We start from the raw sequence: 23,521 nt of genomic DNA on the forward strand, positions 1-23,521 counted from the left end.
TGTCCTATATTACACATGTCTTTCATGCAAACAGAGTACTATTATTGTCAATAAAATTCAAAATTTCCATTTTCTGAATTTTGTTGTTTTTATCGTTTCCACCCCTAGTATTTTATTTGTAATTGTATAATAAAAAAGTGTTTTTTTTTTTACCCAACCACCACCTCCTTTCCAACTATATTCCTATTATACCACCCTTTCCAATTTGATTATCAAATTACCATAATTTTAAACAAAAAATAATTTTAAAGTAGACACGGTCAATTGGTTTGACAATTATTTTACCCAACTTTTGGTAAATTTGAATACAATTTTTTTATAAAATTCAATTTGTTAATAAAAAATGGAAAATTTGCAAAAAGAAATTGGCAGGAAATTTGAGTACAAAATAAAATAAGAGACTTGTTTCGGACAGGTCTAATCGTTAGACACGACTCAATCCACTTTTATATTTAGAACGACCCGGTAGCCTAGGCCCTACCAACTAGAGGCAGAGGGATGTCACTTTCTTCCTACCCCTATGTCGAGGACACATCATCGGTTAGCTCGAGGATAGCAGCCCATCGCTATCCACAACCAGACCTCCATATGAGCCTACAGCAAAATACCCGATCTGATACCCGCCCTGCCCCTCAGTCGGGGACAAGCAACCCTCTGCTCACTGGGCATCTCTCCCAACCAGAAAAACATCTCTGCCTGACCATCGGTTAGTTTCGGGCAACCTCCCAAGATTCATAAATATTCTCCTAGAATACCGATAGTCACACGTTTTGGTCCTAAATCCACGATTGAGCCTAAAATGTGGACCAATAGCCAAACGCTGGGGGCATTATAAAAACCTTCTCCTTTGAGAGGGTCAAGTAACATATTTTTCAAACCCTAAAACATTCAAACGTATATGTGCTTCAACTAACTTGATCGTCGGAGTACCTTGCAAGTACACCCTCTCATCCTCATCACCTACATTGTACTCGAAGCGGCTGTCCCACCTTCTAGTTCCGATCAATCGGTAAGATCAATGACCCTGTCTGTGAGAACCATCTGTTCTCCCTGTCTTTTCTTCCTCAACAATCAAAGGCCAAAAACAGCTTCAAAGAATCACATTATGGCCAATCACGACGACGACCACAATGTTCACGCTCCACCAAACAAACTCCCTAATTCTCTAGCAGAATTAGATGATCAAGGCGTTAGAAGGAGCACGCCAGTCAACATCCCCCCGCGGAGACACCAAAGGTGGTCCTGGAGTCCATCTCCACGACCCAGGGAGCGTCGCTCAACTCGGGGACATTAGAATTTCTTGACAACCAAGAAGCGTGACCGCAACTCTTCCCACCAAAGCCACCAAAGGGTAAAGATGCCAACAACAAAGAAGAAAAAGAACATAAAGGGAAACACCAATACATTGCTTCCATCACTAGAGGTGCCCCGAGATAAAGGAATCCCTCCAAAGGGATGGTAAAGAGGAAGATCTCCATTCGTAGATCAAAAAATAATATCATCAACGTATATCAAAATTAAAAGAATACGTGATTCCTTATGTTTTATAAATATAGTAGTGTCAACAATATCACGAGTGAATCCTTTCTTAAGTAAGAAGCCGCTAAGGTGCTCATACCAATATACAGAGGCTTGCTTAAGACTATAGAGAGCTCCTTTCAATTTATAAAGATAGTCGAGATTCTCATGGTCCTTAAAATTAGTTGGTTGAGAGAAATACACTTCTTCATTTATAAATTTGTTATTGATGTTGTGGTTAATGATGATGAGGAAAATTTAGAATTTGTCAACAAATTAGATGCTTTGCTGGTTAAAATGAAAAAAATAGGTTAAAACTAAAATTTTGTAAACACAACATTACCCCTCAGTTTTTGTTAAAAACCGAGGTAAAAAGTAACACAGTTTTGAAAATTAAAAAAATGCAGTTGGAGGGGATCGAACCCATGACGAGTGCCACTTTTCCCCTTGCTTATTAAAAAATCGAGGGATAAAGTGACATGTTTTAATGTCGCCCTTCGTTATCTCGCCTGTGTAACCGAGGTTATATTCTCTTCGCGTCCAAGGTGAAATGGGGTTATTTGTTGTAGTGATTATTATCATGGGAACACATACCTACCCCCTTTTTAAGGTCTTCAAGAATTTTGTGTACCTTATGGTCTTTCTTTACAATCCAATCTTGAGGTAGATTTATTGATGTCACTTTATGAGGATCTTATTTTGGATCATCATCATTTATCAAATTGTCCGTTAACACACTTGAAACATAAAGACTACAGCTACCTTTTTCCGCCTTTTGGAGTCTAGTTTCATTAAAAGCAACATAATAGACTCTTCAGCAACATATGTTCTATGATTGAACACCCTATAAGACTTATTAGACGAGGAATACCCTAAAAATATTCATTCATCAGCTTTAGCATCAAACTTTCCTAGCTTGTCTTTGTCATTGTTTAAAATAATGCATTTGCAACCGAAAATGCTGAAAAAAAGGAAATATTTGGTTTTCTATTTTTAATTAACTCATATGGGGTTTTCTATATGATAGTACTTATGAACACCCTATTTAAAACGTGGCATGCGGTGTTAACCGCATCCTTCCAAAAATACTTAAGCATACCCATCTCCCTTATCATGGTTCGTGCTAATTCTTCTAAAACAAATTTTTTACGCTTTACTACACCGTTCTATTGTGGAGCGTGCGAACACGAGAAGTTATGGACTATCACGTTTTCATTGCAATTTTTTTCAAAGTAATGGTTAAAAAATTCATCACCATGATCACTTCTTAAAGAAATAATTTTGAAATAAAATTGCTTTTGGACAAGCTTCGCAAACAAATAAAACTTGTAAAAGTTTCTTCCTTATTAGCTTAGGGTCCAAGTGAATCGAGTAAAATCTTCTACGATAAAAAGTTGTAATAATTACTTCATAGACTCTTAGTCATTGAGGGGGCCAATGAGGTTTAGGTGGAAAAACTCAAGGGGTTTATTTTTAAAAACAAGATTTTTCGGATTAAAAGAAACCTTGTTTGCTTTCTCATTTGGATAACATCACATAAATTTTCTTTTAAAAATTTAATTTTTGATAGACTACTAATTCCTTGGAAACTATCTTATTAATCAAATCAAACTGCACATGGCTCAAGCGCCTATGTAATAGCCAATATAGTCTTCACTCTAGGTGACAAGACATTTTGTGCCGCTCTTTGAAACATCATCTAGACTAAGCACATAAATGTCATCAAATCTAAAAACCTTAAACACTAACTCTTTATTAGCTGCATGCTCAATTAAGCAACTCAAGATATCAGAAGTAATCAAATATCCTTTGTCACTTAATTGAGGAACACTTAAGAGGCTTTGTTTAAGCCCTTTGACTAAAAGAAACATATTTATGATTATTATGGAGGGATTTCACACAATACCTTTACCTAATATTTTATCTTTGTTATTGTCTCCATACGTGAAGTGACCGAGTTCTTTGTGATTAACATCGATGAAAAATAAATCATTCCTCGTCATATGTCTTAAGCAACCACTATCTAGAAATAACACTAGGTGATTTAATGATGAGTTAATTGCCCTTTCAAGTTTTTAATTCCAAAAGTTGAAAAATTGGACAACTACCACAATCCACTATATTAACCTTTTCTTCTAGAGTATTAGAAATACACAAATTCTCATTTACTAGAGATGCATGTTACTCTTTTAAAGATTCTAAAGCGCTATTTAGACTTACTCATTTACTAGTCAACATTTGTTCTTCAATTGTCCTTTTGCTATCAAACTTTGGCTTTAGTTGAGTAAAAAAAATTAAGATTAATCTTCACTTCAATTCTACTGACGATCTTTAGAACTTTTTTACTAAAGGTAGATCCCCTCAATGTACCATCACTTTAAAAGCTACCATGGTGTTCATCATCAATACAATTAGGGATGGTAGAAACCGTGCAATTTTCAAAAATTAAGTGATTCCTTTTGCACTCTATTTGTTCGAAAATCTTGGCTCAAGTAAAGTTAACAAGTAACAAATCTAATATAACTTCTAGATCTTTTATGTAGAATTTTATCATTTATAAAGCACTCAATCCAATAATCCATTCCCCCAAGGCCCCTTCAATCAAAGAACTGATTTAGAGTCCTCCCTATTTAGGTTGGATCAAATGTAATGTTGATGGTACATATACACTTGGTCATTTTTCTAGTGGGTGTTAAGATATCTTTAGTGATAACAATGATTTGTTCTTATCAATTTTTGATGTGAGATAATTCACTTTTAGCTAAATTTTGTAGTGTTTTGAGATAAATTGAGATAGCTAGAGACAAAGAGCGGTATAGACTTTGGGTGAAATCAGACTCTTTTTAGTTGTCAAGACTTTTGCTAATGTCATTTTTGATATGATGTCTTGACAATTAAAAAACAGATGACATGCTTGCATTAGAATTATTCTTAACATGTCTTTTATCATTTCAATTCTACTGACGATCTTTAGAACTTTTTTACTAAAGGTAGATCCCCTCAATGTACCATCACTTTAAAAGCTACCATGGTGTTCATCATCAATACAATTTGGGATGGTAGAAACCGTGCAATTTTCAAAAATTAAGTGATTCCTTTTGCACTCTATTTGTTCGAAAATCTTGGCTCAAGTAAAGTTAACAAGTAACAAATCTAATATAACTTCTAGATCTTTTATGTAGAATTTTATCATTTATAAAGCACTCAATCCAACAATCCATTCCCCCAAGGCCCCTTCAATCAAAGAACTGATTTAGAGTCCTCCCTATTTAGGTTGGATCAAATGCAATGTTGATGGTACATATACACTTGGTCATTTTTCTAGTGGGTGTTAAGATATCTTTAGTGATAACAATGATTTATTCTTATCAATTTTTGATGTGAGATAATTCACTTTTAGCTAAATTTTGTAGTGTTTTGAGATAAATTGAGATAGCTAGAGACAAAGAGCGGTATAGACTTTGGGTGAAATTAGACTCTTGTTTAGTTGTCAAGACTTTTGCTAATGTCATTTTTGATATGATGTCTTAACAATTAAAAACAGATGACATGCTTGCATTAGAATTAATCTTAACATGTCTTTTATCATTTCACACGTATTTAGAGAAGAGAGTAGTTGCGCGAATTATTTTGCCAATATAGGCCACACTTCTACTTCCTTAGTTTTTTCTGATTCCATACTTTTGGTTATATACGCGTGACAACGGGGCGAGCAAGGATGAGTTTTACCTTCCCCAGACCTAAACTCGAATCCCACTTAAATACCCATTCCCTCCCCCAAACCCAAACATAGATAAATATTTAAATCTAAAACTTGTCCCAAATGGGTCTGAGTATCCCTCTCGCGTCCCATTGCTGCATCTGAATCCCTTTTTAAAAATTGAAATAGTCGATTTCTCCAAACTAATAATTTGTCTCAATTTCTATAAACATTAGAAATAATAAATTGAACCATCGTGAAAAATTTCGAACATACATTTCAAATAATAAAATACAAATCAAAATATCGATGTACTAACAAAATAATTAATATTAACATTATTAAAATGAAATATTCCAAATTATTAACGAGTCAGGTTTGAGGACAAGTTCAAAGCAGAAAGTAGTGTTCCTATCATCTGCCCCGTATCCATCTTTTATAATTGGAAAAATCCAAAAATAAACCCAATCGAAGTGGGTTTCCCTATCAAATTCATAATGAGTTTGAGTAAGTACTTGCATGTATGGATTTTGTTGCCTAAGACAATACTATTGAACGAGTACTTTAGAATATCATATGTTTAATTTTTTTTTAATTCAAATCTTATTGAACGAGTTTTATCCAAATTCCCCACTCTATATAAAAAATACTCACCTTAGCATTTTAAAATTTGTTATCAATGATTAATGTTTTTTTATCTTATCCTATACATATGTACTATAAAAAAGTCATTATTGAAAATCGTAGTATGCAATCTTAACCGCAAACATTGTTGTTAGTTTGTGTGTTATCCACACATGTTGCTACATCCTACATCATCACCACTTCCTCTACTCTCCTATACTCTCATCCTCCAATGACGTTCACCGTCGCCACCATCAGTACCGGCGCTACATGCGGCGGTGCAGGAATCCTCTACAACAACACCACCACAACAACACCCTACACCTCTCTCTCCCACTTCACCCTCCCATCATCAACCTCAAAAAGAAGAACCCTTCACATAGTTTCAGCTAAGAAGTTTTCTTCTCGTTCTAGAAGGAACCAGCCAACAACCACCACGACTCCTGATCAGGAATTACAACCAAAGAATGAGATTGAAATACCCTTTTACTCCGATGAAGATTGGCCGTTTCCTTATAGACCTCCTGGTACCTCGAAGGAGGCTGATTTCTTTGAAGGTCCTCAGTGGGACACTGTTGGGTTCATTGGAGAGTGGTTGTGGATTCTTGGTGGTGTTTTCGCGGTATAATTCTACTTCTATCTTGTTTTTTTTTGTTGCCATTATATCAATTCAACTTTTGAATTTTTTGTTTCTGAATTAGTGGTGTGTCATGTGTATTAGATAGAGCCTAACTATTTAGTGCCACTCACCCTTAACATTCATGCATCAAACTCAAGGTGGTCTTTGAGGATGTGAAACACGGACTACAATACAGTGTCTCAAATTTGTCACGGTTAAACTGTGGCTAAATAGTATCTCATAATAGATTTGTCACGGCTAAATAGGGTCCTACTAAATAGGGTCCTAGTTGTTTTGTCATGGTTGAATTGTGGCTAACCTACTCAGGGCCTCCATGACTCTGATCAAACGCTATAGTGTTGGACGTGAGTGGATGTAGTGGAATGAATTAAATTCAATAGAAAAGCCTAATTCGTATGCGTGTGAGTTTTGGTTGAGTGGTTTTTTGAGTATGAGAAGAAATTGGGAAGAGGATAGAGTTTTTACTTTTGAGCTTATTTGGTGACTTGTCCACTTATCTAAGGACATGTTTGGATTAACCGCGAGTTTGATGATTGTGTTGAAACTCTAAAACATAGCTTTTGCCAAAACTCAATGTGCACTAAGTATGGTGAAGGTGAAAGATGTTAGAAAAGTTATGAAAATTACATACTTCAATCAAGTTTTAAAAAATTGGTTTGGGTTGTGATGTTCATGATTTTTGATGTCTCGATGACCACATGTTCCGAACTTTTTATGATCTGGTGTATGTATGTGTGTGTTTTCTTTTAGTGGTTTTTTGAATATAAGAAGAAATTTGGAAGTCGATAGAGTTTAGTTTTTGAGTTTATGTGGACTGGTGAAAAATCCACTCGTCTAAGTAGATGATTGGACTAATGGTGAATTTGAAATGGTAACGACAGCATGCCAAAATCGCGGTAGACTACTGCTATTCTGGATTGACGTCAATGTTTTTGATGTCTCTGTGACCACATCACGATCCTAATTGTGGCTGCATGAACCCGTATATGACTGTAATTTTCCAGTTGGGAAGGAATGTTTTGTCTGAAGAGTCTGGCTTGCTAATCTTGCCATATTATGTCGGCAATAGGCTCAACCGTTTAATTGTTTAGAACTTCATTTCAATTGCAGGTATGTGGTGGTGGGTTTGCTGCCATAAATTACAATCAAGGAGCATCAGATTTCAAGGACACTCCTGCATACAAGGAATCTGTTCAGTCTCAAGAACTTTTAGAACAACCGGAAACATCTGAATCAGATATCTTCGAGTCAAATCCTACAGAGGTAGCTCCTAGTTTGAACTAGTCCATTCATAGATACAAGCAAACATACTTTGTTTAGCGAATATGAATCCAAATCCAGGTGAATGTTCCTTAATTTGTAAGGCAAAACTTTGTTATATTTTTGAACTCTTAGAAGTTGCGACCGTTTGATCAAATCATTGTCGATGATCTTATCTTATAGATAAAAACATGGAAATTTAGAGATGATATTTGGTTCAGATGTGGCACATGGATAGAATGGTTTGTAAATTGTATGGACTAAATGTGTGTTTCGATATGCTTAGTTTGGTTTAGTATTTTGTTACAAATCTTGCCAAAAATATGCTCTAGGAATCACTTAGAGCATGTTTGTATTGGCTTGCTTGAACTTATCTAGGGCTTTAAGCACTTGTGAAATTGTCTGAAAGAACTTATGAAAACAACTTATAACATGTTTATAAGCTATTTTCAACTTATTTAGTTTTTCAAGATAGTTTAAAATATAACAAAAACAACTTTGATTTAATGAACAATTGTTTGCATATTACATAGAAAAACTAAATATCCACTCTCAAACTCTAAAATAAACAACACCATCATTCTGACATAACATCTTTGATGACCTTAATCTCAAATATCACAAACTATATAGTTATATGTATATGGTATTAAGGCACAAATATGAACATGAAAATTGCTATGTTCATGATAACAATGATTCCATTCTTTGCCTTCAAGTTAATGGCTTCACTTCTTCCAAATCCAAATCCTATCATGTTAGGTCTTGGTGGCACTGAAAACGCCGGAGAAGCTACAAATTACAGTGAAAGCGCGATTAGTTCATATTCGCTATTCATTTGGAAACTGAGTTTCTTACAATGATACAGAAGATAAAAGAGTAGTAACTAACAAGAATAGAAAACAAAAAGCTTATTGTATACCAGCAACAGTAGAGTTGTTCTTTGTCTCAAAGGAAACTTGAGAGATTGGCGAAGATGACGGAGGAGGCACATGTGTTTTCTCCCCTACGACAAAAACAGAAGAAAAAGAATTCCAAGTCAGAAACGGAAAAAAACTTCTAAAAGTGATTTTTATTAGAATAAAGTGATTTTGTTACCTGGACAAACCGAGTTATTGACTTGAAGGTTACAAAGAGATGGAATCTGTAGAGCAAGTGTTCTGTTGATAGGGAAAGAGGTGAATGCAGTGTCATTGAGCAAGGAGCAAACACAGTGTGGCTCTTGGCTATACAGTTGGTTGAGGTTGCTACAACAATCGGACGCCGGAGCGCTAACGGCACCCTGCGCGAATGGTGTGCAGGGAATGAGAGGAAGGAGGTTTGATGTGCATGGAGCTATTGTTGGGCTTGAGGAGGTTGGATCCTGTGAAAGAGTGTTTGGGGGATAGGAAATTATGAACAAGAGAAAAATGTGAGAGAACAGAGAAAGTAGATTAAAATGAGTGAGAGAAGCCATTATGTTTGTGATAGTGTGTGAAGAGAGAAATGTTTGTGTGTTTAAATAGAAGAATTAGAAATCTTTTATGAGTTTTTGCATGCACATGGTGTGAGTTTTATCATTCATTCTCTTTTTGTTTGTTTATGCTATACATGAATTGAATAAGTGGTTGGACTCAAGTGTTTTATGAATTTCAGTTAAAAACGAATTTGTTAAAAGAGTTCATTCGATTTTAAATTATGAGTGAAACAATCTTTGACTAGACTTTTCTTATCTTACCTTTTGACACCAAATATTTGTTTCCTCACAATCTCAAAAAAAAAATAAAAAAAAATGGATCTCACTTATGAGACATGGCTTTGAATCTTTGATACTCTATGATTCGCCTTTGAGAAATTCTCATTGTACCCATATGTCTTTTTAAAAACTTCTAGCGAAATTTCTTTTTTGCTTCCAGAATTCAGAGATGCATCCCCGAACACACCATATTTATAATTTTAGCAAAATATACTTTTTCGTCCCTTAACTTTCACTCGGGGTCTAGTTTGATCCCTTAATTTTTAAAAAGTTCAAATAATTTCCTTATCTATTAAAATGGTATCACGTAAGTCCTTTTCGTCTGTTTTATGGAAGCAGACGTTTGTATCTGCTTGTGTGGCATATGACATGGATGTTGGCTTCATCTCCTTCGTTAAAAGGCCAGTTTGCTTCATTAGAATCATGTAAAACAAATTCTGAAGAAATTGGGGGCTAGGGTTTGTTTGAAACCAGCAGTTTTATATTGTGAAGAAATTGGGGGCCAGGGTTTCCATAATCCAGAGTCATGAAATCGTCGACTTGTTCTTCCTCTATGTTTCAAGGAAGCCATGAAAGTTTGAACTCTCAGCTTTGTACGATGTCAGATCTTCCATGGAAACCGGTTTGTCAATGTGGAGATAAGGCCATTCTACGAAGGGCAAAGACGAATAAGAGTTTTGGAAGATAATTTTGGGGATGTCCTCATTTTAAGGTATGTTATTGGTTCACAGATTGTTGGTTTTTATGTTTAAGAAATTGAACATCAATCTGTGTGACATGTAGTGACCTGTTCATTCTGGGTTTGGGTTTTTCGAATGGTTCTTCGAGGAAGCTGAAGATAACAATGTGCAAATTATGATGGTTGGGTTGAAAAAGCTTGAAAAGAATATTGAAGACTTACAAATGGATGTTGTCAAAGTTACATTGCCAATTAAAGAAATAAGGAAAGACACTGATCAAATTCAGAGACAATTGAACAAGACGATGAAATTGGGAAAATATTGTAGCTTGATGATTGTGATAATTTTAGTTTTCTATTTTTTTAAAGTTTAGGTTATGTGTTAGTTATGGATCTGTACTAGCTGTACCTAATGATGTACCAATCGAATGCAAATTTGAACAAAATGAAAGCATTATTTTGTTTAGTTTTATGAACCAATTATGTCTTTGTAATTTTGAACAACTTAAATAAATAATTTGGTTTAGTTATAATGCACCAGTTTGAAGTTATTTATACTAGCTATAGCTATTGTGTAGTTATAATGTACCAGTTTAATACACTAAAACCACTTTGAGCTTGTAATTTTGAACAACTTGAAGATTACATAGATATGTTAAACACATACATGTTCCAAATAAACATGTTCAATACATGTATTTCTGACATGTTCAAAACAGACATGTTCAATACATATATTCAAAACAGATATTCATATTTGAAATAATTCCCCTTTGTATTTACTACACTTTAAAAACCTTTCCATAGACTTTTCAAAGACGCATCTTCGGATGCACCCAAATACCATACGGAGATGCACCTCTGGACCATTTTTATATAAAATATGGTGGAACTCAGAATAATATATTTTGGTTGAGATTTGAGTGCGTCTAGAAATACATCTCCAGGCGCAGAAAAAATATTTTTAAAATTTCAAAGATGTTAAAGTCACAACTAAAAAAAAATGGAATGAGCATTTCCCATATCGGATTCTTCTTTCACAAATTAATAAATTTTGAGTTTGATTTTTCAAAAAGAAAATTTAAAATTGGACTTTGAGACATTTAATATAATTTTATCAAGTTGAAAAATAGCTAAGTTTCCTTTTTCTACTCCTTAAATTATTCATACTTATATTAATCTACACGTGCACACAACAGAAGCAGAGTATTTCATTCTTTCATAAGATTAATCACTTTTTTCAACAGAAAATTATGCTTCTTCTTTGTTTATGTAGTGGCAGGCACAAAGTAGGAACAAAGAAACCAAGAATAATGTGTAGGAACAACGCTACATTGAAAACTTGTTTCAAACAGAATAAGATTCTTCAATTCAAACAAGAATCATTTTGTATCATAAGAAAAATGCTAACCAGCTCATAATCATAAACCTTTTTACTTCTCAAAGTTTTAAAATCCACTTTTAATCCTTTGCTAGCTCATTCATAATTTTGGACTTCAACACTATCTCTCTCTCTCTCTCTGATTAATTTCATGACAGTGAAGGTAATTAATCTCTCTAATTAATAACCATGTTTGTCTTTTTCCCAAGCTTTTAATCATAAATACCATATTATTATTCTTAATCATTTTTTGTTTTGTTATTAAGCAGGATTATTGTATGGTGATGAGGATCAATATTGATTGCAATGGTTGTTATAGAAAAGTGAAGAGAGCCCTTCTTGAAATGCCAGGTTAGACATAGTTCGTCACAGAGAGAGTATCGTCTTTTTAAAATCTCAGATTTGAATTCTGTTAGGCGCTAATAATTTATGTGTTGTATGAGTTCATACGGAACTTTTCTCTAACTTTAAGTAGACAGTGTAGTTAGTCCTTTTGATTTAATCGGTGATAAAGTCAGATATCAAGATTTAAAATAATGAAATTGAAAATTTTATGAACAATATTCTAATTTGTTTGTTTTTAATTCCTTGTAGAGTTGGAGAGTCATTTCCTAGAGAAGAAGCAAACCAAGGTAATTGTGTGTGGGAGATTCATCCCTCAAGATGTTGCAATCAAGATAAAGAAAAAGACTAATAGAAGAGTTGAGATATTAGAAATACAAAATTTGAGTGAAAACAATGAAGAAAATGTTGAAGAACAGAAACCAGTACCTAATAGCCCTCAAAAACCAATTGAAAGAAACGTGTATGGTTTGATAGAAACAAAGAGAGAATTGCCTGCTCTCAACCATAGAGTTCACTATACAAATCGTTCTTTTTAATCTTTTGAATATCACTGAATTTTGTAACTAATCCTTATAGTAGTAATTTTCACAATTTATAGTGGCATTTTTTGAAGTGTATTCAATGTCTTAAGTAATATTTTCATGTTAAATCCTCCCCCTAATTACCCCCATCATAATGAAGCTATATAATAACTTTAATAAATTAGGCTAATTTGAAAACATATGCCGGGTAAGATAACTAGAGAAGAGATGTTGGAATACTTTGAGAGATCTTTAATATTGTTACGAAAATTTCTATTTGTGGAAAAAGGTTGATTCCATGGTGAAATTTTGAATAATCAATTTAACAGATTCCAGTTCACATGGAAGCATTTCACATGCATCAACAACTAATGTCGTGTGACTTGATCTAGAGGAGCGTTTTTCACAAACAAACATACCCCATATTCACTAATTGGGACGAAATTTATGCATGAGGCATAAGCAATCAGATGTTACTGTTATTGAGTTTGATACTCAGCTAAAAAGTCCTCTTGATGAATTAGAAGAGCTTCAACCTCTACTAGAATGAGTTGTGGAGCCTCAAAGATTTTAATTCAAATAGAGGAAGACTGTCAAGTTCATTTAATCCTTGGAGGTTTGGACTTGTAACATGTGCTTGCATGTACAAGCATCTACTGATGATCTTTGGAGGTTTTGATGCTAACAATACCTAATGTTAAGCAGTATTCGGTGGAGTCCTTGAGGATCTCTGGTCAAACAATCTCTAGTGATGGAGTCTATCAAAGAAGTTATATCAAGCCTCATTATAATGAAGAAGTCACTTTTCAGGTGAGGTGTTTAATCAATGATGAATCAAACCAGAGAGATCTTGAAGCTGAAGGTTGTGAAACAGAGAAAGTGTGAAAGTTTGCTTGATCTTGTGTCTAAGTGATAATTATATTGTAAAAGTATAAAAGTATCTCCTAAGAAAAAAACTCTCACACATACACTCAAATGGTTTTGAAACCTCTCTCATTCTATAAATTTGAAAACCTTCCATATTTTGCCTACATAATCAATTAACCCTAAGTTATAATCGATTATGAGCATTAAAAAGTCTATGGAGTATTTTCCTTTTTAATATATAATTTCTCTTATAAACAGAGGACTTCTCCTCTTTTCAAATCACACAAGAAATAAGATTTTTACTATTCTTGTCTTGTTTTCTACTATTCTCCTCTCCTTTATATATTATTCCACTAAAGTTTCCTTAGTGCTTTGTGAGTAAAAAAAAAAAAAACTTTTGAGAGTTTGGTTGTACTGGTGTTTGTGCTTAAGTTTTCTTCATCAAGAGTGAGATTCTCTTGTTTGATTTGCTTGGTTCTTGAGATTGTCCTGGTGAAAGCTCTGTTTGATTCTTGAGATTATATGGTAAAATCTATATTTAGTTCGTGAGCTTAACCATCAAAAGCTCCATTTGATTTGGTGGATCAGCCTGTATAAAATCTCTCATTTATTTTAAAAAGAAGCGTAGACATATCCTTAAAAGCTCAAGATATTACTTTAGCTGAACTCTCAATAAGAAATTTTTGGAGAGAGGAGCATGCCAAGTGGTATGTCAAACCTTTGTAAATTCTAGTGCAACCACACTATCCATATCTCTTTACTTTTCCTTGTTTAATTTTCTTTTCTCTCTAAATCTATCTTTCTATTTTCTTCTGCTTTATCTTTGCAATAACATAAATTTATTTTCAAAGTAAAATAATGTTTTAATTCATCACAATTTTTGCACTTTAAAATTCACCCCGTTTTGTATTTTTAATCATTTGACCAAGTGGAATAAGAGCGTAACTCGTGTTCAAGACCAACTGTCCTAAGAGAAAGGAAATGACTTCAAGGGATTCACTTAACAAACTCCCATCCTTTAATGGAGAAAGACATGTAATGTGGAAAGATAAGATGAGAATATTTATAGAATGAATGTATTTTGAAATGTGAAATGCTCTAAAAAATGATCCATTTATTCCCACACATCAAGCTAATAATGTTGTGGTAAAAAAAAGGAAGATGATTGGACCAAAGAAAGAGAAAAGTGAAACACAGTTTGAAAGTTAAACTATCATCACTACCACTCTTGGACTGAATGATTTTTTTGCGTGTTTCACATTGCGAGACTGCTAAAGAAATGTAAGATTTACTCCAAGTTATCCATGAAGGTACAACTGAGCTAAAGAGGGCAAGGATGAACACATTGAGTATTGAATATGAATTCCTTAGAATGAAACCTGAAGAAAATATTTATGACATGTAAAAATGCTTTATCGATGTAGTTAATCACATGAAAACCTATGGAAAAGTTTTTTAAAATGAGGACTTGGTTGTAAATGTACTTATATGCTTAAACCTTAGTTGGCAACCAAGTCATTGCAATGTCTGAATCTAGGGACTTGTCATCCATAGATTGGACTACTCTCTTCAGTAAATTGCAAGAACATGATATGAAGCCGAAGAGATTTGGAAATGATAAGGAAGGTGAAAAAATAATAAGAAAATCTTGGAGCTCAAAAGTGAAGAAAAATATTAAAAATCCAATGATGAAGAAATAAGGTGATCATTCAGAATGTCACAAGATTCATGAAACGCAAAAAACAAGAAGAGAAAAAACAAAATAATGTAGGAAGATCATCCTTTACTCTGGTATGCTTCTAATATGGAAATAAATGACACATAAGTTCAAACTGCCCTCAGAATCAGAAAAAGAACCAGATTGAGACGATAATGACATGGATTCCTCAAATGACAAAGAAGCCAACATATATCTCATGAAAGATCGGGAAGAAAATGAGATAACTTGGCATTTTTCCTATCATGACTTGTTTCACATTCACAAGAGTTAAACAAAGATACAAGTAAGTTAAAACAATTTTTTCCATTTCTAAATAAACTATCTCTTCCCCTTCTCACAAAGTATTAAATGATTCTATCAAGTGCAATAAACATGATATATATTTTGAAAAGTGAAAATAAACATTTACAAAACACACTTGAAAAATTCACTAAAGAAAGAGATAACTTGAATCTCCTTCTCGAAAATCCAAGAGCATCTTATAATAAAGCTGTACTATATTATAAACCTAATAATAAATTTTTTTGATAAAGTATGTCATGCTCATCAAGTTCCTAAATGAAAAACTCTTAAATGCTATTATTAGAAAAATGACCATATTTCTCCCTATTTTCTTATTAAGAAAATTCATGAAAACAAAGATGATCATCCTCTTTCATACTTTTATAAAAAAGCACCATGAACGCAAAATGAAAAACATGTTTATTTTATATTTTTGGAGTTATGATCCTCATGAAAATATAATGAGAAAATTTGTCCAACTAACATTTAATGATCTAAAATCATTTGGGTACCTAAAGTTAAGACCTAAATATTGGTGCATAAGTGTTTTACAGTATCAAACGCTAAGTGGTATCATGATAACATTTATTCAAAGCACATGACTAGATATAAAACTATGTTGCCTTCTTTCACTCCCAGAAAAGGAGGCTTTGTCTCCTATAGTGATAACAACAAAGGGAAAATCATTAGTATTGATACCGTTGGTAAGTTCTCCAATCCAACTATTGAGAAGGTTCATTTAGTTAATGATTTAAAGCATAATTTACTAAGCCTTATTCAATTATGCGACAAAGGTAACAATATTATCTTTGATTCTTATGGGTGCAAGATTATCAAATCAAAATCTTGTCAAACTATTTTTACCCGCTCTAGAAGTGGAAACACTTATACCTTAAATCTAAACAAGATTCCTTCAAATGATGTTTGTATAATAAAGATGAATCTTTTCTATAAAATATGAGAATAACTCATATCCACTTGAATCACTTAAACAAGTTGGTTCGTAAGAAATTAGTGATTAACTTGCCAAAGTTACGTTTTGAATTTTATTTATTTATTTATTTTGTGATGCGTTTTAAAATGGTAAGCAAGTAAGATCATTCTGAATGACTACTCTCTCTATACATAGAAATTATTTTTATCATAGAAAAGATTAGTTTATTACCTTTCAAAATCTTGTTAGAATTATCTAAAACGAAAAATGATTAAGCATTGCATAAATCCGAAGTAATCATGCTCGAGAATTCTAGAATGAGGAATTTGAATGGTTTGGTACCTTTTACATTTCACGAACTTCCCAACGAAATGAAGTAATGAAAAAGAGATCTAGAAGAGCTAGCGAAAACGATGCTCAATGAGACTAAACTTTCTAATATTTGTGAACCAACACTTAAAATGAATCTTATATTAATAAGATAATTTCTTAAAATGGCGCTTTATAAGTTGTTTAAACTAAACTTCCTATTACTTGTAGGCCAACACATAATTTCATAAGATGTCGCCCTATAAGTTGTTTAAAAAAAAGAAGTTTTTAAAAAAAAAGAAGTCTATTTCTCACTTACGTCTTCGGATGTAAATATTTTATTTTTAATAAAAGAAATTTAATAAAAAATTTAATGTAGAAGGAGATATTTCCCTTTGCAAAAAATTCAGTCTTTAATAAAAAAAATTGATGATAGGAAAATAATTGATGATGCATAATCTCATATCTGCAGAGGTTGATAATCCCATATCAATTCAAGGCATGTCAAATGGATTACACCCTCTTCGCCTATGTGGATGGGCTAGTTTTGCTTAACATATTAGTGTATGTTGATGATCTTATCATTTGTAGAAAATGTTACGACTATGAACTGAATGGCTATGAACTAAATGGAGGTGCATCTTACGACTTACTACAATTTGCTGATGATACGATTTTGGTGGGAGAAGGCAGCTGGAACAATGTGTGGGCGCTGAAGATTATTTTGCGAGGATTTGAGATGGTTTCAGGGCTTCGAGTGAATATGTGGAAGAGCAAACTCTATGCATTCGGGATGGAGCAACATTTCATGCAAGCGGCTAGTCATTTTTTAACCTGTAAGTTAGAAAAATTCCTTTCAAATTTCTTGGCTTGGTTGTGGGTGACAACCCAAGGAGAACGATTTTTTGGGCTCCTCTGTTGGCAAACTTAAAAGCTCGGTTCAGCCCTTGGATTGGAAGACTTTTGTCTATTGGTGGAAGAGTTACTTTACTAAACTCTGTCATAACCAATGTTCCTATTTATTATCTCTCTTTTTTCAAAATTCCCAAAAAAGTGCACCTTGAGATAATCAAAATTCAACGTAATTTCCTATGGCATAATTCTATGGAGAGGAAAGGAATCGATTGGATAAGCTGGAAAACAATCATAAATCAAAGGAGGAGGGAGGTTTGGGTATAAAGAACATATTGCATTTCAATAGGGCTCTTCTAACCAAATGGTTGTGGCGTTTTGTTAATGAAGAAAACAATATTTGGAAGGCAATGTTAGAAGAAAGATATGGGAATTTTCATGAGAGAATAATTTTTAAGGTCAGATACTCAAGCAAAAATCTTAAATCGGTTTGGTGGAGGGATTTGATGCTAATTGGTGATGCATTGGAGGACTCTGGTTTTGTACAAATGCTGACCAGTAGAATAGGGGATGGAAACAGAACTTCGTTTTGGCATAGCAGGTGGATTGGTCAGAGACCACTCAGGTTTGTTTTTCCAAACTTATTTTCTAGTGTACAATATCCTGATGGTAGCGTAGCTATGATGGGAGTGAGAATAAATTCAGTTTGGCAGTGGAGAATTCCTATTAGGGAAGGTTTGGATAATGTCCATATACAACAAGAATTGGATGATCTTCAGATTATTCTGAGGGAAGTGGAACCAAAAGCTGAAGCAAAGGATGTGTTTGTTTGGTCCTTGAATGGGAGTGAAGGATATGAGGTGAAAAAAATACTATTTGAAGCTACAAGAAGATGTAGAAGACACTGGTCAAGTTTTGCTGGTGAAAAATAGGTCAGCCATTAATACAATTTGGAAAGCTTGGATGCCATCGAAAGTTAAGTTATTTGCGTGAAGAATGCTTAAAGATAGAATCCCAACTCGTATGCAACTTCTACACAGAAACATTATAGAAGAAAATGAAGAATGTTTTTGTGTGCTAGGCTTCCCGGTAATAGAAGATATTCAACACCTCTTTATGGATTGTAGTAAAATGAGGAAAGTTTGGACAAACATTTATCAGTGGCTGGGAATTCATGTGGATTTTAATGTTGATTGTTGGATTTTAATGTTGATTGTTCATGTGGATTTTAATGTTGATTGTGGGAACCATCTACTGCAGTTTGTGGAGATGTTGAAATGCTATTGTCCGGTGAAGAGAGCGGTGTCGAGGACCTTGTGCACAAAGTAAAGATGTACTCGGTGGTGGATGGCTATAGGGAGTAAAAAAAGGGTAGAATGCTCATTTTATGACTGGTACAATTACCCTTTACTATCTATGTCTTTGTAATGTTTTGTTGTTGTTTTGAATTCATGTAATTATGGATGATATTTTAGGCTGGAGGCTTTATACCACTGAAACCTTGTAATGCCTGGCTTTTGCACTACTGGTGCGGTTAATATAGAAGGTTATTAGTGTTATTTATTTGAAGATTAATTTGAAGTCTCCATGTAAATTGCCACATGAAAATAACTTAAAACTATTTCTGCAACTCAGATTGGGCATCTTGTCCACTGTAAGAAAAATAGAGGGTGATGGAAGGTGGTGGAGAAGAGAAGGATAGAAATTCCAAAATAATAAAGATTGTTTTTATTTTTATTTTTAAGGAAGATGATATGTTGTTTTTTCATATATATCATTAAGTTGAAAATACTACAAATATATAGAACCAAGCAATGAACTTACTTGTTGTAGTGGAAGTAAAATCCAAAACAACACTATTCTAAATAGTAGACTAAATAGTAGACATCATTAGATTTGGTCTACTTTACTATCTTGACAAGCAAGAATCTAATTATTATAAAAAACAAGACAAGTAAAGTGACATGACAAGCAAAGTGACATAACAAGCAAAATGACCAAACAAGTAATGTGACATAACAAGAAAAGTAATATGTTAGAAAAATATCAATTTCTAACACTCCTCCTTGATATTTTTCTTGAATACTCCAAGCATTGATCTCAATTCTTCAAACTTTCCCTTGGAAAGAGCTTTGGTCATTATATCTGCAATCTGATTTTCTGAACTGCAATGCTCCAAACTGATTTCTTTTGACTTTTCAGCTTCTCTAATAGCATGATATTTAACCTTGATGTGTTTGGTTCTTCCATGCTGGACTGGATTCTTAGCTATGGCTATAGCAGATTTGTTATCCACCCATATGACAGTAGCGTTGTTTTGAAATTGTTCCACATCTGTTAAAATCTTCCTTAGCCAAATAGTTTGATTTGCTGCTGCTGCTGCAGAAATATACTCCGCTTCTGCCGACGATTGGGCGACAACTTCTTGTTTCTTTGAATTCCATGAGAACACAGCACTACCAAATGAGAAAACATAACCAGAGGTACTTTTTACATCATCTACACTTCCAGCCCAGTCACTATCTGCATATCCTTGGAGCTCTCCACTCTCATTTTTCAAAAAACACAAACCATAGTCAGATGTACCTTTTATGTACCTCAAAACTCTCTTAGCTGCACCAAGATGAACTTGACTTGGAGAATGCATGAACCTGGAAAGTAAGCTAGCAGCAAACATTATATCAGGCCTGGTTGCTGAAAGATACAACAAACTTCCAATTATACTTCTATAAATAGAAGCATCTGCACTATTATCACCATCATCCTTTGATAATTTTTCATTCACAATAAGAGGTGTGGGAACAGACTTGCATTTATCCATATTAAACTTCTTTAATACCTCCAAAGCATATTTCTTTTGAGAAATAAAGATTCCAGCACTTGACTGAAAGATCTCCATTCCAAGAAAATATTTCATTTCACCCAAATCTGTCATCTCAAATTCATTCTCCATATCTTGCTTGAATTGACTTAGAGAATTGGATTTATTCCCTATAACCAACAGATCATCGACATACAATGACACTATTAGTTGGAGTTCATTCTTTGACCTCTTCACATACAGAGTAGCCTCATTTTCACTTCTTTTAAAACCTTTTTGCAAAAGATAACCATCAATTCTGCTATACCATGCTCTTGGTGCTTGTTTTAAGCCATAGAGGGCTTTGTGAAGCTTGTAAACTTTATTTTCACTTCCTCCAACCATAAAACCTTCAGGCTGGTCGACATAAATGTCTTCATCAAGCAATCCATTTAAAAAAGCTGATTTAACATCAAAATGATAAATTTTCCATCCCAATTTTGCTGCTAAGGCAACCAACAACCTAATTGTATCATGTCTTGCAACAGGTGCAAAAGTGTCTGAAAAATCAACACTGTGTTGTTGAAAATAACCTTTTACCACCAATCTGGCCTTAAGCTTATTTATAGATCCATCAGGATTGAGTTTGGTTCTATAAACCCACTTAACACCAATAATCTTTTGATTTTTTGGTTTGTCTACAAGCTTCCATGTTTGATTTTTCTCTATCATCTTCATCTCCTCCTGCATGGCAACCTTCCATCCCTCAATATTAGCAGCTTCAGCATATCGGGTAGGCTCTAATGTAGCTATATTGCACCTGGCATAGATATCATCCAAGGTTCTAGTACCTCGGGTTGGAAAATCCGCATCAATATCATAACTTTCTTCTTCATCTTCTGAATTTTGATTCTCCAAACTATCTTCCATAGACAATACCTTACTTGAACCTTCAGCTTGACTTTTCTCCCAATTCCATTTAGAAAACTCATCAAATTTTACATCTCTGCTAACCAGAATTCTTTTGGTCTCCAAATTATAAATTCGATACGCTTTGGAGCTACTACTGTACCCCAAAAATATACCGATCACAGACTTTGTTTCCAATTTATCTCTTTTCACATTTGGAACATGAACGTAGCAGACACATCCAAATATCTTTAAATGTTGAACAGACGGCTTTCTTTTATACCATGCTTCAAAGGGTGTTTTTCCCTTCAAGGCTTTGGTAGGTAACAAATTCAGTAAGTACACTGATATGTTGACAGCCTCCGCCCAAAAGGTTTTAGGAATATCTTTCTCAAAAAGCAAACATCGAGACATCTCCATGATTGTCCTGTTCTTCCTTTCACTCACTCCATTTTGTTGAGGAGTGTAAGGAACAGTAAATTGATGTTGGATTCCAGCTTGCTCACAAAAAGTTTTAAATTCTCCTGCTGTATACTCAGTACCATTATCAGATCTGAGCTTTTTAATTTGACAATCAGCCTCTTTTTCAACCATAAGTTTGAAACTCTGAAATGTAGCAAACACTTCTGACTTCTGCCTTAGAAAAAATACCCAACTCATCCTTGTAAAATCATCAATAAATAGCAGAAAATACTTGTTGCCATTTAGAGATGTCGTTGGCATCGGACCACACACATCAGTGTGTATGAGCTGTAACTTTTCAGAAGCCCTCCAGGTTGACGCAGCAGGGAATGATAATCTACTTTGTTTTCCATATTGACATACATCACAAATGTCAACAACATCATCAATGACTGGTAAATTTTCAACCAAATCATGAGAACTCATTTGTTTTAAGGTTGAGTAACTAAAGTGACCCAACCTTTTATGCCACAAGGAGGAATCACGAACAATACTTGGAAATGCATGCATGGTTGTTTGCTTCCACTCTACTGGAAAACTTTTACCTCTCATTTCAACAGTCATTAACTTAGATCCAGAAGGATCTATAATAGTGCATCTCATGTCTTTGAAATGCAATGAATAGTTCTTTTCCATCATTTGTCCCACACTTAAAAGACTTTGATTTATTTCAGGTACAAATAAAACATCTGAAATGTATTTGATACCAGAGGGAGTTTCAACAGCTATGACACCTTTTCCTTTGACATCAACATGTTCTCCATTGCCTATAGTAACTTTAGAGTAGAAGGACTTATCAAGTTCCTTAAAAATGCCAACATTATGAGTCATGTGATTGGTGCACCCACTATCTATTAGCCATGTTTCTTTGCTACTATTGACTAAATAGCAAGAAGCCATGAATAATTGATCCTCTTGTTGGTGGTGTTCAACAACTTGGGCTTGTTGTCCCAGCTGGTTTGCTTTGCTTTTGCAAACCTTCTCCACATGACCAAGTTGATTGCAAGCTCTACATTTAACTCCTGGCCTGTACCAACAATACTTCTCTAAATGAGTATCTTTTTTGCAATGTTGACAAAGTGGAAACTTCTTTTTCCAACTCTCTCCTTTGTTGTTGATTTCCTCCCTTTTTCCTTTTTCTTTTTTCTCACCAAAAGGCTTTTTTCCAAAACTATTGTAGCTTTGGTTTTTGCCTTTGGTGTTGGCCACAAAAGCACCTTCAACATTTTCTTCCATCCTTAAAGATCTTCTCTGCTCAGTAGCTTGCAAAGCATTAACAAGCTCTGCGAGTGTGATTTGAGAAAAGTCCTTAGTTTCTTCTAGAGAGGATATTTTTGCTTCAAACCTCTCTGGAAGACACACCAAAATTTTTTCCACAACTCTTTGATCACTAAGTTCCTCTCCTAGCAATCTGATTTGTGAAACAACCTTCGAAATTCTGTCAGAAAATTCTCTAACAGTTTCAGTTTCTTTCATTTTTAGTGCTTCAAACTCCCTTCTTAAGTTCAACACTTGCATCTTCTTTGTTCTTTCACTCCCTTGGAACTCCTCCTTCAACTTGTCCCAAGCTTCTTTTGCAGTCTCAAGATTCAAGATCTTGATAAATATATCATCATTTAGTGCTGCATGTATTATGGCTAGTGCTCTTCCTTCTTTTGCCACTTCCTCATTGTGATTTTTTATTTGAGCAACTGTTGGGTTATTTGGGAGAGGTGGTGGGTTGCTTCCATTTTCCACAACATCCCATAAACTTTGAGCTCTCAAATAAGCTTTCATTTTTGCAGCCCACAAATGATAGTTTTCTCCTACAAACATAGGAGGTGGAGGTAAAGAACTAGTGTTGGAAGCCATTTATGGTGTTTAAAGGTTTTTGTGAATTTTATCAAGTTGGTTTTCTTTCCTCACAGACCCGTTAAGATCAATGAAGCTCTAGATACCATGTAAGAAAAATAGAGGGTGATGGAAGGTGGTGGAGAAGAGAAG

General features: G+C 34.2%; 3 protein-coding genes across 3 annotated transcripts; 2 read left to right on the forward strand and 1 right to left on the reverse strand.

Moving 5' to 3' along the window:
- Positions 1–5,959: 5,959 nt before the first annotated feature.
- LOC131594307 (uncharacterized) lies at positions 5,960–8,037 on the forward strand. The gene is made up of 2 exons (XM_058866401.1): positions 5,960–6,464; positions 7,593–8,037. Exons 1-2 carry the CDS (start codon positions 6,075–6,077, stop codon positions 7,764–7,766), a joined length of 564 nt encoding a protein of 187 aa, XP_058722384.1. The 5' UTR covers positions 5,960–6,074; the 3' UTR covers positions 7,767–8,037.
- A 354-nt stretch (positions 8,038–8,391) lies between these two features.
- On the reverse strand, positions 8,392–9,198 carry LOC131594836 (non-specific lipid transfer protein GPI-anchored 10). The gene is made up of 3 exons (XM_058867044.1): positions 8,841–9,198; positions 8,665–8,748; positions 8,392–8,534 (listed from the first exon to the last, which is right to left on the reverse strand). Exons 1-3 carry the CDS (start codon positions 9,196–9,198, stop codon positions 8,392–8,394), a joined length of 585 nt encoding a protein of 194 aa, XP_058723027.1.
- Positions 9,199–11,415: 2,217 nt separating this feature from the next.
- On the forward strand, positions 11,416–12,479 carry LOC131598710 (heavy metal-associated isoprenylated plant protein 6-like). Its single transcript, XM_058871295.1, has 3 exons — positions 11,416–11,700; positions 11,807–11,888; positions 12,132–12,479. Exons 1-3 carry the CDS (start codon positions 11,689–11,691, stop codon positions 12,416–12,418), a joined length of 381 nt encoding a protein of 126 aa, XP_058727278.1. The 5' UTR covers positions 11,416–11,688; the 3' UTR covers positions 12,419–12,479.
- The last annotated feature ends 11,042 nt before the right edge of the window (positions 12,480–23,521 follow it).

The sequence above is a fragment of the Vicia villosa genome, linkage group LG4, assembly GCF_029867415.1.
Source record: "Vicia villosa cultivar HV-30 ecotype Madison, WI linkage group LG4, Vvil1.0, whole genome shotgun sequence".
Taxonomy (NCBI): domain Eukaryota; kingdom Viridiplantae; phylum Streptophyta; class Magnoliopsida; order Fabales; family Fabaceae; genus Vicia; species Vicia villosa.

Coding starts and splice junctions, on each gene's coding strand:
- LOC131594307 (XM_058866401.1), top strand. CDS start 6,075: ATGACGTTCACCGTCGCCACCATCAGTACCGGCGCTACATGCGGCGGT. Junction 6,465..7,592: donor TTCTTGGTGGTGTTTTCGCG/GTATAATTCTAC, acceptor TTTCAATTGCAG/GTATGTGGTGGTGGGTTTGC.
- LOC131598710 (XM_058871295.1), top strand. Junction 11,889..12,131: donor AGCCCTTCTTGAAATGCCAG/GTTAGACATAGT, acceptor AATTCCTTGTAG/AGTTGGAGAGTCATTTCCTA.
- LOC131594836 (XM_058867044.1), bottom strand. CDS start 9,198: ATGGCTTCTCTCACTCATTTTAATCTACTTTCTCTGTTCTCTCACATT. Junction 8,749..8,840: donor CAATAACTCGGTTTGTCCAG/GTAACAAAATCA, acceptor TTTTTGTCGTAG/GGGAGAAAACACATGTGCCT. Junction 8,535..8,664: donor GAACAACTCTACTGTTGCTG/GTATACAATAAG, acceptor TGTAATTTGTAG/CTTCTCCGGCGTTTTCAGTG.